General features: G+C 36.2%; 1 protein-coding gene across 2 annotated transcripts in view; it reads right to left on the minus strand.

Annotated features, from left to right (window-relative positions):
- Positions 1 to 282: 282 nt before the first annotated feature.
- LOC110217359 (putative ferric-chelate reductase 1) overlaps positions 283 to 15,358 on the minus strand; it is a 53,739-nt gene continuing 38,663 nt past the window's right edge. The window contains exons 11-17 of one of the 2 annotated variants that reach the window (XM_020999744.2): positions 12,872 to 12,984; positions 9,943 to 10,026; positions 6,375 to 6,472; positions 4,777 to 4,835; positions 3,346 to 3,483; positions 3,214 to 3,239; positions 283 to 483 (exon numbers count right to left, since the gene is read on the minus strand). In XM_020999744.2, the coding sequence (XP_020855403.1) occupies positions 394 to 483; positions 3,214 to 3,239; positions 3,346 to 3,483; positions 4,777 to 4,835; positions 6,375 to 6,472; positions 9,943 to 10,026; positions 12,872 to 12,984 (608 nt within the window). In that variant the 3' untranslated portion in view covers positions 283 to 393. Of the gene's footprint in view, positions 484 to 3,213; positions 3,240 to 3,345; positions 3,484 to 4,776; positions 4,836 to 6,374; positions 6,473 to 6,943; positions 7,086 to 9,942; positions 10,027 to 12,871; positions 12,985 to 15,358 lie in introns of those variants that run through there. The other variant, XM_020999760.2, reaches the window with a different exon arrangement.

Consider the following 15,358-nt stretch of genomic DNA (forward strand, 5'->3'; position numbering starts at 1 on the left):
CCATGCTCTGTACTTAATAAATGCTTGATGACTGATTGAATCATAAAAATGAAGGTCCAATTATACATAGAAATAACCATTAGAAATTACAAACACCCAGTCCGAAAGAATACTGGAGGGAACAGGATGGCTTTAAATTTTCAGAAAGACAACTATAATAAAAATGGCAAGGAGAAAATTCAGTAAAAAGAAATGGCAGGAGAACCAGGAGAAAACTTATATAATAACAACAATATTGTGAAGACAAAATGAAACAAAACAAAACTTGAAAGACTTAAAAAATTTGTTCAAACTGTGTTTATTTTCCTAGTTTTTATTAGGTAGAAAAAGTAGTCAACATGACAATGATTTTCAGAATCTTCATTTAATAAAAAATTGGTGAAGGTACTTTCTCTAGGATTGTCCAATTCCAACAAGCAGGGTTATTACAAATATGAGGTTTCCACACAGGTAAAGTATTACCAGTATGTTTTCATTTTTTATCTGAGAAGGCAAGAAAAAAATCAGTTAAACATTCCTTTTGCAAATCTGTTTCCAAGATGAAATATTATTTCTAAGGTTTCTTCTAGCTCTAAATCCTATGATGCTATGAAAAGCCTTTAGAAATTCTACTAAAATAGACATCTGATAAAAGACATCAGAACATTTTTGCAACATACAGGTATAGGCCCACTCTGACAGCCACTTAACTAAATGGAGAAAGATTGGACAATTTTAGTTTTAGAGTCAAAGTTTTAAGACTTTGAATAAAACAAATGTACTTCTTTTTCAATGATATGCAAATAATAGAATAGTCAATGAGCATAGTTACCTCAGCATGAGAACTTCCTCTATAGATTTCAACCTATTTCATTCACCTGAGACTTAAATGTCAGAGGCACAATTTGAACCCAGATCTGCCATTTTTTAGTCATATGATGAAAAGAAACCCAGACACCTAAAATAGCTACTAATGACTAAAATTTATAGAATATGAACGTGTTCCATACGAAAAAAGATTTAAATTCAGAGGATCCCAGTTCAGATCTGAAATTTACCCCTAGACAACTTAACTTAGTTAAGGGAAGTGGAGTATTTTATAAGGATAAGAAACATAAATTGGCTAATTGGTTTTTTATTAGGGCCATGTTACGAGATGTTTCAGTGTTTAACCCTAACACTCTGCAGGCACCACAGAGGATGAGGGGTGGAGGGGGATGGCACTTGGACCAAGCATGTGTATATAGACATGTATACCGCCCTCTCCCCAACATACTTAGGATCATCCCCACCCAAATCCTCCCATTTCCACAGCAGAATTGGAGGTGTCTACTCATGACTTATGCAAGTCACAGTCTCCCAGGGGCTCACTTTCCATATCTGTAAAATGAATGGCTTGGCCATGTAATGACTGTCCAGTCATGATTTCAGAGGGTTGATGGTGAAATGGGATTCCCATATCTCTTATTAGAGGCAGGTACAAAATGAGATATTTTTAGATATGGCCTATGTTTTGCTGAACTGTCCCTTTTGTTTTTTTGAAATGAGGAAATCAGTCAGCAAACATTTATTAAGCACCTACTATGTGCCAGGCACTGCGCTAAGCACTAAGGATACAAAAAAAGGCAGAAAGGTAGTTCCTGCCCTCAAGGAATTCACAATGTAATGGGTGAGACAAGTAAAGAAGTATATACAAAGTATATAAGGAATGGGGAAGTAATGGAATTCAAATTAAGAGCATCAATAAAATATGTATTTAAAAAGAAAAGAAAAAGAGGTAGTTGGATTTGATGACCTCCTTTTGAGGTCTAAGCTTTATGAATTCTGTGATTTTGGGAGTGTAAATTGCCCCTCGCTAACTTTTTCAAAGTTGGGAAGAACTGCCGTATATAAGAAGGATTAATCTTTTTCTTTGGTGGGACACAACTAGAAGCAATAGATAGAAGACAAAGAAGCAGAGTAAGCCTCTCTAAAGACAACCTTGCTAATAATTAGAGACATACCAATGTAGACTGGACTTAATTGGAGCTAGTGGCTCCTCTCTCTTTGGAACACTTTGAGAAAGGATTGGACGGTACCATTTGGCACATATGTTGTGGAAGGGATCCTTGTTCAGGTGAAGACTGGATTATATTACCTCTCCACACACTCTACAGTCTGGCTAATGGGACTACTTTGCTGTTCCTCTTGTGCACTGTTTCCTACACTTAAAAAAAAACACTCCCTCTCTAAGAATTCTTACTGTTGTTCAGTTGTCTTCAGCGGTATTCAACTCTTCACAACCCCTTTTGGGGTTTCTTTGGCAAAGATACTGGAGTAGTTTGCCATTTCCTCCTTTAGCTTATTTTATAGATGAGAAAACTGAGGCAAACAGTTAAGTGACTTACCCAGAGTCACACTAGTGAGTGTCAGAGGCAATATTTGAACTCAGGTCTTTCTGACTCCAGGCCCACTGCTCAATCTACTATGCAACCTAGTTGCTCCCTTACAGTTCTTGGTTTCCTGCAAGACTTAGCCTGACCTCAATCTTCTATAACACTGGTGTCACACTGAAATAGAAATGGGGGCACTATTCTGTACATAAGGATCCTTGTGGGCCACATAATGTCTTAGTTTTAAAATGTAAAAACTATCTTATATTTTAATTTATTTTGTTAAGTATTCACCCATTACATTTCCCCCAAATTACATTTGATTCTGGCTGCACTTGGGAGTGTTTTGGGCTGTGTGTTGGACATTTTTGTCCTTCCTGATGCCTTTCCTGGTACCCTTCCTACAACCACCACCAACTACTAGTGCTTTCCCCTCACCTCCACGGTTGTTTGGTTTTCTGTTCTCTTTATCCCTGTGCACGTACATGTCTGTCCCAGTTAGAATGGAAGCTCTTTGAAGGCAGGGACTATTTGGCTTTTGCCTTTGTACCTGCACTTTAACATAGTGTCTGTCACATAGTAGGGGCTTTATAAATGCTTATTGATTGATACTGCAAATTGTTTCTTTAAACCAGTTTGTTTTCTTATTTATAATATAATTTCTTAGTGGCCTCTTTTCTTCCTTCAATTCTCCATTACACCTGCAACCAAACAATAAACTCTAGCCTTATCTAAATGATATGAATTTCAAATTACTGGAGCTGGGATATATTTATTGACCAGATATTTTAAAGTTGGACTGGATAACCCCAGAGAAGCTTGTTTAAGAAAAATCAGTGTTGCTTCAAAGCAAAGATTTTACCTTTCCTTTTGGGGTTTCATCACCATCTGAAAATTAAATTAATGAAAATTAAAATTAATGAAAATAGAGATGAATAATTTTTCTAAGCAAGTGAATTTTGTTGCCTCCCAAGTAGTTTAAGCTGATCCTTACCTTTCCTCCAAAAATAAATATTTACATAGAGCAGCACATCTCTTAATATTTCCCAGCCAACTAATCCCCCCATCACTTCTTCCATCCATCCATTAGGAGATGCATCAATATTCTTCAATCCTAGAAATATAGTGGCAACTAAAAAGAAAGGGAAATATTGGCCATGGTCTTTTCTGACTTCACACAAAATTATTCAGGCAGGGTTAGGCTTTTTTTTTTTTTTTGCAGTCTAGTTACAAAATATTGAAAATGAAAACCACTATATGTGTTAAATTACTTTTTGATTTATTCATTGTTGAAATGAACATAGGGAAGCTAAGTGATACAGTACATAGAGTTAGACTTGGAAACGGGAAGACCTGAATACAAATCTGTCTTCAGACATTTGGTAGCTGTATGATCCAGGGCAATACAATTAACCTCTCTGTCTCAATTTCCTCTTCTGTAAAATGGGTAATAGTATTAGCACCTATCTCCCAGGGTTGTTGTGAGGATAAAATGAAATCATATTTGTAAAGTGCTTTGCAAGCCTTAAAGTACTATATAAATGCTATCTATTACATAAATGTTAGTCATTATTGTCTTTCTCTGTGGTAAACTACCTTGCACAGAATCTGACATTTAATAAATGCTCAATAAATATCTACTGATATGAATTATTTGAGATGACTAAATACAAGTTAATTTATCAGCTGTGAAGAAATCTATATAGAAATAAACAATTCTGAATCTTTGCTGCCTTCTCCATCCCTTGAGTAAAAAAGGCAAGAGTATTCTTCATACTTCTACTTTCTAAGATGGCATACAAGTAAATAGGAACAACCTGACCCCTCACTTTGGGGTGACAACTGTTATATCAAAAAAAGATAATCAACAAAGAATTTTCTAAGCTCTATGAATTTGAAATTAAAATTCTTTGCCTCGTCTGATTGTCTTACTATTCAAATATTCATTTTTTCTTCATTGTTTACAGTCTTCTCATGTTAAACAAAGTACTTTTAAAATTGACTCTGGCTCTAAAACAGATCACACTTTTTCTTTTGGAGGTCAAAAGTAGCTCATTCTTTGGGAAACTTTGCTTTCTTAACTGGTCCAATGCTTGTTGAAGAGGTAACTTGTAAAGTATCAAGCCACTAGCAACGCAAAAGCTCTTCAGGTACATCTAATGTTTTCCTCTTGTGCTAGCTAACAAAAAGATCATAAGGAATTCATTGTCTATTTGTGGAGGAAAAAGAAATTTATACCATGCTTTATAATAAAATGTGTGTGTAACTTGGAAATTGAAACTTTTCCAATGACACTCAAATGAAAACTTATATAATGACATGTTAATTTAATAGCTAAACATCAAAAATCATTTCAGGTTAATAGTTTCAGAATATCCAGGAATTCAAAAAAGATTTACACATACAAAGAAGTTGAAGTAGTTACCTGATAAAATCCTTAATACAAAACCATTTAGAGCATGGAACCAATTAAAGATAATTCTCCTACAGAAACAATAAAAATAATACAAGGTTCATTTTACTTTTAATAGCATTTTTATTAAAAATGTCTGAATTTTACTTTGATGCTAGATAGACAAGTAAGTCAGTGAAATTATCTATGGCTATTTTTATTGGAAACAAAAAAGATGGAGAACTAAATCTGGGCTTTGTTTTTTATTGGTTCCAATTTCCAAAATTTGGAAATCTTTATTCTTATAACTTCAATCAGAGGAGTTTCTTCTATAGGAAGCCTTTCCCAACCCTTCTTAACCCCAGTGCCTTTCCTCTGTTAATCATTTCCTATTTATCTTGTATATAGTTTGTTTTAAATGTATTCATTTGCATGTTGTCTTCCCTAGTAGATTGTAAACTCCTCGAGGGAAGGGACTATCTTTGCCTTAGTACAGTTCCTGGAACATAATAGGCATTTAATAAATGTTATTGGTTGATTGATGTTGGATGACAAAATCAGAATCCAAAAATCTCTATAGACTAGAACAATGAGCTTAATCTAAGATGTGAAACTGGGTAAGAATAAATTTAATAACTTTTTATACGTAAGTTAAAAAAATTACACAGATAAAAGTTGTTAGTCAGAAAAGCTACTGTAAGCTTGGGCTGCATTAGTAGATTCATAGGTGAAGAGATGGGACCTTAGAAAATAGTAATTGTGTCTGAAATAAGAGAAGTCCTGTTGGGCATATTCTACTGTGCCTTGATTAGGCCACATCTGGATTGGAAACCATATTTTAGGAAGGATATTGACAAACTAAAATGTATCTAGAGGAAGGTGACCACAATAGAGAAAAGTACTAGAATCTAATCCAAATGAAGATTAGCTGAAGGAAATAAGATGTATAGTATGGGAAAGAGAAAACTTTCCAAAGGTAAAACTGAATAAGCCATTTTGAGTATTTGAAGGACCATCACATGGAATGATTTGGCTTGACTACAGAGAGCAGAACTATATGTGGAAGTCAAAGAGGCAGATTTAGGCTCAATCTAGAAAAAAAATTCTAATAATTGGATATAACTAAAGGTAGAATAGGCTACCTAGTGTTTCTCCTTTCATTGGAGCCAAGGAAAGGCTTGACAAAAACTTTCCAGTGGAAAGAACTCTCTACCTCTCATGAGGCAGCCAATTCCAATTGTGGATAGCTCAAATTGTTAGAAAACATTTTCTTATGTTAAGCCCACATCAGCCTATTTGCAATATCCATCACACCACTTGTTAAAAATCTGTTAGGTCTGGGTTAGTCTAGGTGCCTGCAGTACTTTCTAACTTTTATATTTTATGATTATATGAAGTCATGCAAAATTCTAAAAGCAATTCATGTGATTCCAAAATTGCCCACTGTACTCCACTGTACTCAGTCATTCTATGTCTACTGTTTTTTGTACTTTTCACTTACATTATTCCCTGAAGTCCTAACTCTCAGCCTTATAATTAACATTAGTGAATTTCAAGGGTATCTAGGCCATTGGTTAGTACTGAATTGAATAACTCTTATTTTGAAATCCCCCATTTTAAAGGGTATTTACCTTTTATGTTGAGGTGGAGGTCGAAAGAGAGCAATCACTGGTTGAAGGAAAGCCAGTACCATTACAATACAACCCAAAATAGGATGCGACCAATTGCCCTGCAGAGGAAATAAATTACCTATTTTGATTTTTTTTTAAAAAATCCATTTTTAAGAGGAGTTGTCACTTTCTTAATGCTTTAATTTGACTTTGCCCATTCATATACAGAGGAAGGAATTGGCAGCTACCACTTAGAATTTGCATCTGTTATTGTCTATATAAACATATAATTTTGTCCAAATGCTAAAGTAGTCCATTTCCCTGCACTGAAATTACAAAAGTAGATTCTAAGTAGTGGTAATACGAGACTTTTAATGCAAAATATTTTTTCTTAACATACATGCTTTGGTAAGAAAAGAATGAAATTTGAGGATGATCTCATTTATTGGTTCTACTGTTTGAGTCCTGTCTAACTCTTGACAAATCACTTGTCCCGTCAATATACTAGACAACTCTCTAAGATTCTGAGTAGTACAGAAGGTATTGACCTGCATTGGTAGAGGGAGTTCGACCAGTAGAATCACAAAGTCTAGTCGCTATCCCTATTCAAAGGGAGCAGCATCATGTGCTTCAATTTTATTACCTGAAGAAATTTCACTTGTGGTCATGTAACTTGTGGTCATGTAAAATTGTTCTTTTTCGTAAAATGGCCAGTGAAGCAAAAGTAGACATCTGAACATCATGAGGCAGAGCAACAGAATAGACAAGAGATAAGTGATTAGGATGGTTACTGAATTCCTAAAATTCAAAGGAATCACAGAATCCTATAGTTGCAAGGGATTTCAGAATCCATCCCAGAATGAAAAAAAAACACAACCTCTCTGTAATACATTTCCAAAGTGGTCATCTAGTCTCTTCCTAAAGACTTCCAGTGGAAAGAACCCTCTACCTCTCATGAAGCAGCCAATTCCAATTGTGGATAGCTCACATTGTTAGAAAACATTTTCTTACGTTAAGCCCACATCAGCCTCTCTGCAACGCCCACCACCACCGCTTATTAAAAATCTGTCAATAACATAACAGTAGGCGGTGGAGATACAAAGACTAAAACAGTTAAGCAGTCTCTCCCCACCGAGTACATTCTATGCCTTTCCATTGCCTGAGCTTAGTTCTGCCCTCCTGGGAACAAGAAAAGGCAGGTGAACTCTTTCTTTCACATGACAGCCCTTCGCATCCTTGAAGGCAGCCAGCATGTCTCTCACCTCCCATCTCTGCAAGCCAAACTCTTCTTCAAAGGTGCTCAACTGACAAACTCATGGATTTCAAGGGTATCTAGAACTAGGCTATTGGTTAGTAGTGAATTAAATTACCTTATTATTATTTTTTTTAATCTCTTCTCACTAGCCTGACTTCTCTCTTCTGGGCATGCTCAATCTTTTCTAAACTGTAGTGCCCCAAGCTGAGCACAAAGCTCTAGAGATGATCTGGCCGAGGCAGAATACAACGGAACCATCACCTTTCTTTTTATGAACATTGCATTCCTCAATTCCATCTAAGATAGCATTTATTTGGGCTGCCTGTGACATATACTATTGTTTCATATTGAACCTGCCTACCCCTAAAACCTTCGTATCTTTTCAGACAAATTGTGGTCTAGTAGCATCTCTAAGATCCAATTCTTATGAAGTTAATAATTCTAAACCGAAATAGAGAACTTTTTAATTTACTCATGTTACATTTCACCTTATTCAGGGTTACTCATAACCTAGTAAGATAATCCAATGAATCAGAATGATTTCTTCCAACTTTGAACTCTTCCATCAAAAAGTGGAATGGGTTGTTTTAGTAAGTAGAGAGTCTACCATTGTAGATCTAGAGACTGGGTGAGCATTAGCTAGGAATTTGGTAGAGGAGATTCTAGGTCAGGTATGGATTGGACTAGGTAACTTCTAAGATGTTAGGATTCTATCATTTCAATTTCTCATGTTTTCAGCATCAGGAACAAAAACAGATCTGGGTGCAGAATGAATGGGAGAAGAATGGGTTGGATTGCCTTTGAGGAGTTGTACAGGTCTTTTGATATCACCAAGTTTCTCCACAAGACCTTTCTTTTCCATTCTTTAAACACACACACACACACACACACACACACACACACCCACACCACCACCACCACCACCACCACCAACACCACTGATATTTTTCTGGTGTTACCATGTGGAGCTACAAGTCATACAAGAATCTCTGAAGAGTTAGAGTAAAAGACTGCCTAAAGGGCAAAGGAGAGGTACCCATGAATGGGCACAAGTGGGCTACAATACACTGAATAATAAGAAAATGCTCAGAAGTCATGTGAATGATGTTTGAGAAATATCTGATGAAAAAAGAAGGGATTGGTATATTTAGTAAAAGCAAGGAGTAACTATGATATCAGGAAAACATGAGGAAGGTCTCCCTACCCAACACAATGGGTGGATCCCCTGTGGAGTATTATGGAGTATTTATGTGGAGTATGCATGGATAAAAAGCCCGTGTATGGGAAGGCATTGATGAGTTGTGTGATTTGTACCATTGGAAGCAATACCCCATTGTGGAGATCACAGTTTCACTGAGGTATGTATGTATTTTAATACATTAAGGATTTATAATTTAATTGAAGGAAATACCCACACCAAATCCAGATTGCAACCTCCCCTTTTTTGGTCATATTGGGTGTTCTTAAAGACATCTTGCAGTAGAAAAAAATTATAACCTAATCAGTTGTGGGCCAACATCACTACACATTACTGTTTTGGCAAAGTGTAGCAAAAGTTCCCAATCCTGAAGACACATTGAGGAGAGTACCCTCTCTTTTCATTCTCCACCCCAGCAAAGATAGTCCCAGTGGGGGAGAATTGACCTGTTCTTCAAAGAGTCCATCTATGTTCCTGGACTATAGCCAATCGATTTTCTACCACCAACATCCTTCCCTTCCCCCACTACTCTGAAGAGGAGCAAGAGGGCTATCACATAGTAAATGCTTAATTAACATTTCTCTAATCGAAGTTAATATCTCTAGCTCTCCTTTAGTACCACACTTTCAAGTGCCTTGTAACAAAGAAAAAATATGGTACACCTTACCATCATATGTCTCTCACCAATTTTGGTCAGTAGGTCAGGACATCTACTGCCCCCTTCAATTCATTCATCTTCCTCTCACTTCCCCTTTAGGTTTACTGTGACAAATTTAGAAATTTAGGTATGCCAAAAGTTGAGAAGTACTGACCTTGGAAAGGAATACTGGTATGCTTCAACCTACATCTGCACCTATGTTTCATTGTAGATACCTGGACCTACTTCTTAAAGGAATTTAGAACCACAGCTGGAGATGAAAGTAGAAACTTTGGTCCTGAGATCTACTAGATGGCATTTAGCACAAGTGACATGTGTTCTTTCTATAATCTTCTAAACATAAACCAAAGTTCATTTATGAATCATCAGCTATTAATGAAAACAAGGTATAAATAATCAGAAGATAGTTATAGTTTAACTCAACACTACAAAATTTATAGCTACTTAACAACAACAATAAAATGGAAGATAAACTTACACTCCATCCTTGGACATGTACAAAGGGCAGTATAAAAGCTATTATTACAGACACCACTGTCAATGTCATCAGAGATCTGTGGACCTAAAAAAAAAATGCATCTAGCTTCAGAAGATTTAATTGACATTTCAGTTTCAACTAAAAGCAGGCAATTATGATAGCTGGCCATTGACAGTTTTATCTCTGGGGAAAAGAATCCTGGGCAGCTAGGTGGCACAGTGGATAGAGCACCAGGCCAGGCCTGGAGTCAAGAAGACCTGAGTTCAAATCTGGACTCAGATACTGTGTGACCCTTAGCAAGTCACTTAAACCCTGTTGCCTCAATTTCCTCATCTGTAAAATGAGCTGGAGACAGAAATGACAAACCACTCCACTATCTTTGCCAAGAAAACACCAAATAGAATCATGAAGTTGTTCATGGCTGAGCAAGAACAACGACAAAGAGAATCCTCCCATTTTTTAAACTGGAGAAACCTAGGTATCTAACAATAGCTGAAAGATACTCTCATAAAATTTTCCATCTTTTGATAATAATAATAACAGTTAAAGCAAACTTTCATCCGACATGAAGTTATCTGATTAATAAAATGTTACATGAATAAAGTTTTAAAATGCTACAATACAAATATATTTAATGCTAAAATATAATATGCATAAATTGGCACCTGATTGCTGTTGGTCCTCATTAAGGATGTTAATTTTCATTAAACAATAAATTTGTAGAAGTGCTGGTTAACAGATTTCCCATTAATAGAATACTTTGTAGATGTGTATATTTTATCTAACTAAACAGCATAGTGTTCAAACAGAAATCTGAATGTTCTCTATATTTTAAATTTCTCTCTTGTTCTTACGTTTCCTCCAAGCTATTCTTTTCATTATAGCATGCTACTACAGGGGGAAAATTCATTCTTCTCCTAAAAATAAGTCTTCTTTCTTTAACCACTAGGTTAGGACAGGGATGGGGACCAGATCTGTGATTACAGGCAATCAACAATAATTTATATACTAGAATTACAAAGGAAGTTCAACAAGACAAAACAAGACAAAATAAACAACAACAACAACAACAACAACAACAAAACTTGACTCTTGCCTTCAGGGAGCTCACATTCTAATTTCTTTGGTATATGGAATTCCCAGGTGAGGAAACTCCCTCCACTAAGGAAGACTGGCACTTTCTCTACAAACTGTGGTCTTAGAGAGTTGCCTAGGGCACTATGACTTTTTCAGGGATACATCTAGGGGTTTGCTTACAGGCTCCCACTGGTGTGAGCATTCATAACTTGGCAATTGTCAAATGCAATAAATCAGGGCTTGCTTTACTATTTTGTTGATTGTCTAGACTTAAGAAAGTGATAAAGAAAATGTTAATAGAGCAGGTTAAACTTAAAAGTGTGCTATGTATACTTTTTTTTTTTTGGAGAGCCGTTTGTTAGACATTTGCTGGCATATCCTTGATATGTAGCCAGTATATGTGTGAGGAGGGACTTGAATCCAACCTTCTTGGCTTCAGTTCTCTATCCACTGTGCCACGTGGCCTCTCAACAGCTACCAGTTATTCAATTAGCCGTTTTAGAAAGCTGTTTTTAAAAGAGCTAAAGGTACTTTAGCACATACTGAGATTTTAAAATCTCATATTTCTATAGTGCTTTTAAGGTTTACTGAGTGTTATATTAAAACAACCCTGTGGGAGCAGTTAGTGCAGCTGCTGCCTTCATTTTATAATGGGGAAACTGGGGATCAGAGAGATTACATGAAGTGTCCAGCTAGTAAGAATTAAAGCCAAGCCTTGCTTCGGAGCCCAGCCCTCTGTCCCGCATTTCACCTGTGCATACGGATGCTCCCCCTCCTCACTTTCAGTTCTTGGTTTGCCTCAAGTCCACTCAAATCTCATTTCTTTCAGGAGGCTGGTAACTTCCTCTCTCATTGCTAAGGCCTTCCCTTTGAGACCACTTTCCATTTACACTGCATGTATCTTGTTTGTGGGCAGTAGATAGAGCACTGGGCCTGAAATCAGGAAGACTTATCTTCCTGTGTTCAAATCTGGCCTCAGACATTTATTAGCTGTGTGACCTTGGGCAAGCCACTTAACCCTCTTTGCCTCAGTTCTTTATCTGTAAAATGAGCTGGAGAAGGAAATGACAAATCACTCCAGTATCTCTTCCAAGAAGATTCCCAAACGCAATCATGAAGTCAGACATCACTGAAAAATGACTCAACAACCTATCTTATATGTACAGTTATTTACATGTTTTCTCCCCTGTTACAAGGTGAGCTCTTTGAGGACAGACATTATGTTTTTGCCTTTCTTTGTATTTATAATGCTTAGCACAACCTACACATAGTAAATGCCCAATAAATGAATGTTGACTTAATTGACTATAGATTCTCATTAGTCTATCATATTTCTGTCTGTTTCAAGTCAAGGTAAGTCAGTAACATTAATTAATCACTTATTGTGTGCTAGACACTGCTTAGCTCAGGTGAGAGAAATACAAGCAAAAAGACAGTGTCTGCCCTTAAGGAGCTTACATTCTAATGGGGGAATATGACATATGACTTCAAAACAGAATTTCCATTAACTAAAAATATAAAAAATAACAAATCCAGTAGGGATACATGATTTGCCTTAGTTTGTGATATACAGTAACTTAAGCTGCTTAATCTGACTTCTCTCTTTGGATTTTTAGGATAATGGTATTTACAGCTAGATGGAGGCTGCTAATCTTATAAACAGAATAATATAAAGGTTAACAACCTGTAATAAAGGCAAGATAATAATTTACAGAAAAAACCCACATTGGGGGAAAATAAAAAAGCTTTAGGTGCTGTTGTAAAAGTGGGATATAGGTTCATTACTATGATAAATTATGACAGAATGCTGGACACATTTAAAGATGCTACATATTCACATTCAATCACAAACCTGAAACCAGAGCTCTTTGCCAAGAACTTGTTTTACCATCACACCTTTCCAGTAATGGGCAAAGACCATGCCTATACTTCCGACAGTCATCCAGGCGATAAGCATCATACAGCCTATTTTTAAAAGGGTGGAAACAATAATAACATTTTTATCTAAATAGGCCTTATGTTCTGATTAGTTCTCTGCTATGTGTTATGTTGTTATTTAAATCTCCTTCTGCACATTCGGTGTTTAAAGCCCAGCTTATGCTAATGACACCTCCTGCCCACAGAACAGGAGAGTCCTTTCCCCCATTGGACCACATGTCCTTCTCTCTTTAGGTGTCCACAGGCATTCCAACCATCACTAAGATGGGGTAACCATGACATTATATAAGAGAACTGATTAATACAGTAAAAATTGGCATTAATGGCTTAATTCCAATTCCTGTGATCATGAGATTTGCCACTCTTCCCCCATTTTTGTGTAATAAAGGAATATGCTTTAATATAATCACCTATTAGAATGTAAATTCCCTGCAAATAGGGATTGTTTCATTTATTGCCTTCATATCTCCAGCACCAAGCATGGTTTTTGGCACACAGTAGGCACTTAATAAATGCTTGTTGATTAATTTAACCATTTAATAGGAAAAAAACCTTGTAATCTAACAGCTGTGCTATATTATTGGATGAACAGCAATTTTTTAAAGGGCCCATGCCCATAAAGAGAGTGTGAACTGATTGCAGCTTTTTACACAGAGATCCTAAAGGGATCTCCCTGAAACTTAACTTTCCATTATTTGCTCTTTTCTTCACTGCAAAACAATACACAACTTCAACTTTCTATTCTACTAGAAGCAGTTAGGAGGTATGGTGGATAGAGCTGGACCTAGAATCAGAAATGTATCTTGCCTTAGGTGGTTATTAGCCAGGCAAGGTACAACTTCTCTCTCCCCTAGTTTTCTTATCTGTAAAAGGGGATAATAATAACACTTATCTTCCAGGGTTATGTCAAGGATCAAGTGAGATAACACACACACATTACATGCACACACACATGTGCACACAAACACGTGTACTCTCTCACATACATAATGCTTTGCAAACTTAAAATGTTATTTAAAGCTTAAAATGCTACTATTATTACTGAACAAATGTATGTTTGCTACTAAACAAATAAAGTTAGGGTTGGAAAAGAGCTCTTATCAAGGTAGACATTAAAATAGACACATCAACGTCCTTCCACAGCGTTAAAAATCTTTCTATTCTGAGTATTTAATGTAGATGTTAACAGAACGTACCTCATAGATTCTTCTCTTTTTTTTTAACTAAATTTTTGATATCATTGGTTTAAGATCTCTGTAAGGAAACTTTTTCTAAAAATACAAATCTGCAAGTGTTCTGTAAATAATGGTCTTAGAGAATGCTTTTGGGGAGTGGGATGATGGTGGTGGTAGTGGTGGTAATGATACATATGCATTGAGAGGTTAACTATCTAGCCCAGAGTCGCATAGCCAGCATGTGTTAAAGCTAGGACTTGAATCTAGGCTTTCATAAATCCAAGGTTGCTCTTCTCATCCGTTACCAGTTTTCTTTTAACTATCTCCTATTTATTCATTCCCCAATTGATAAATGGTCAAAGGATATGAAAAGGCAGTTTTCAAGTAAAAAAATTAAAGCTATCTATAGTTATATGAAAAAATGCTCTAAATTACTATTGATTAGAGAAACACAAATCAAAAAAAACCTTTGAGGTACCACATCACACCTATCAGATTGGCTAACATGACAAAACAGGAAAATGATAAATATTGGAGAAGATGTGGGAAAATTGGAACATTAATACATTGTTGGTAGAGTTGTGAACTGATCCAACCATTTTGGAGAGTAATTTGGAACTGTGCCCAAAGGACTATAAAAATGTGCATACCCTTTGACCCAGCAACACCACTACTAGGTCTGTATCCCAAAGAGATGATACAAATGGGAAAAGGAACCGCATGTACAAAAACATTTATAGCAGCTCTTTCTATGGCAATTTCTAAAGAATTGGAAATTGAGGAGATGCCTATCAATTGAGGAATGGCTAAACAAGTTGCAGTATATGAATATAATAGAATACTATTGTGCTGTAAGAAATGATGAGCAGGCAGACCATAAAAACCTGGAAAGACGTGTATGGACTGATGCTAAGTGAAATGAGCAGAACCAGGAAAACATTGTATACAGTAACAGGCACCTTGTGCGATGACTAACTTTGATAGACTTAGCTCTTCTCAGCAATGCAAGGATCTAAGGGTCTCCAAAAGTCTCATGATGGAAAATGTTATCCACATCCAGAGAAAGAACTATGGAGTTTGAATGCAGATGGAAGCACACTATTTGCCCTTTTTTCCCCCTCTGTTTTGTTTTGTTTCTTCTTTCTGGTGGTTCCTCCTATTGGTTTTAATTCTTCTTTACAATATAACTAATGTGAAAATATGTTTAATAGGAATGTGTATATAGC

The sequence above is a fragment of the Phascolarctos cinereus genome, unplaced genomic scaffold, assembly GCF_003287225.1.
Source record: "Phascolarctos cinereus isolate Bilbo 61053 unplaced genomic scaffold, phaCin_HiC Scaffold_5;HRSCAF=322, whole genome shotgun sequence".
NCBI lineage: Eukaryota > Metazoa > Chordata > Mammalia > Diprotodontia > Phascolarctidae > Phascolarctos > Phascolarctos cinereus.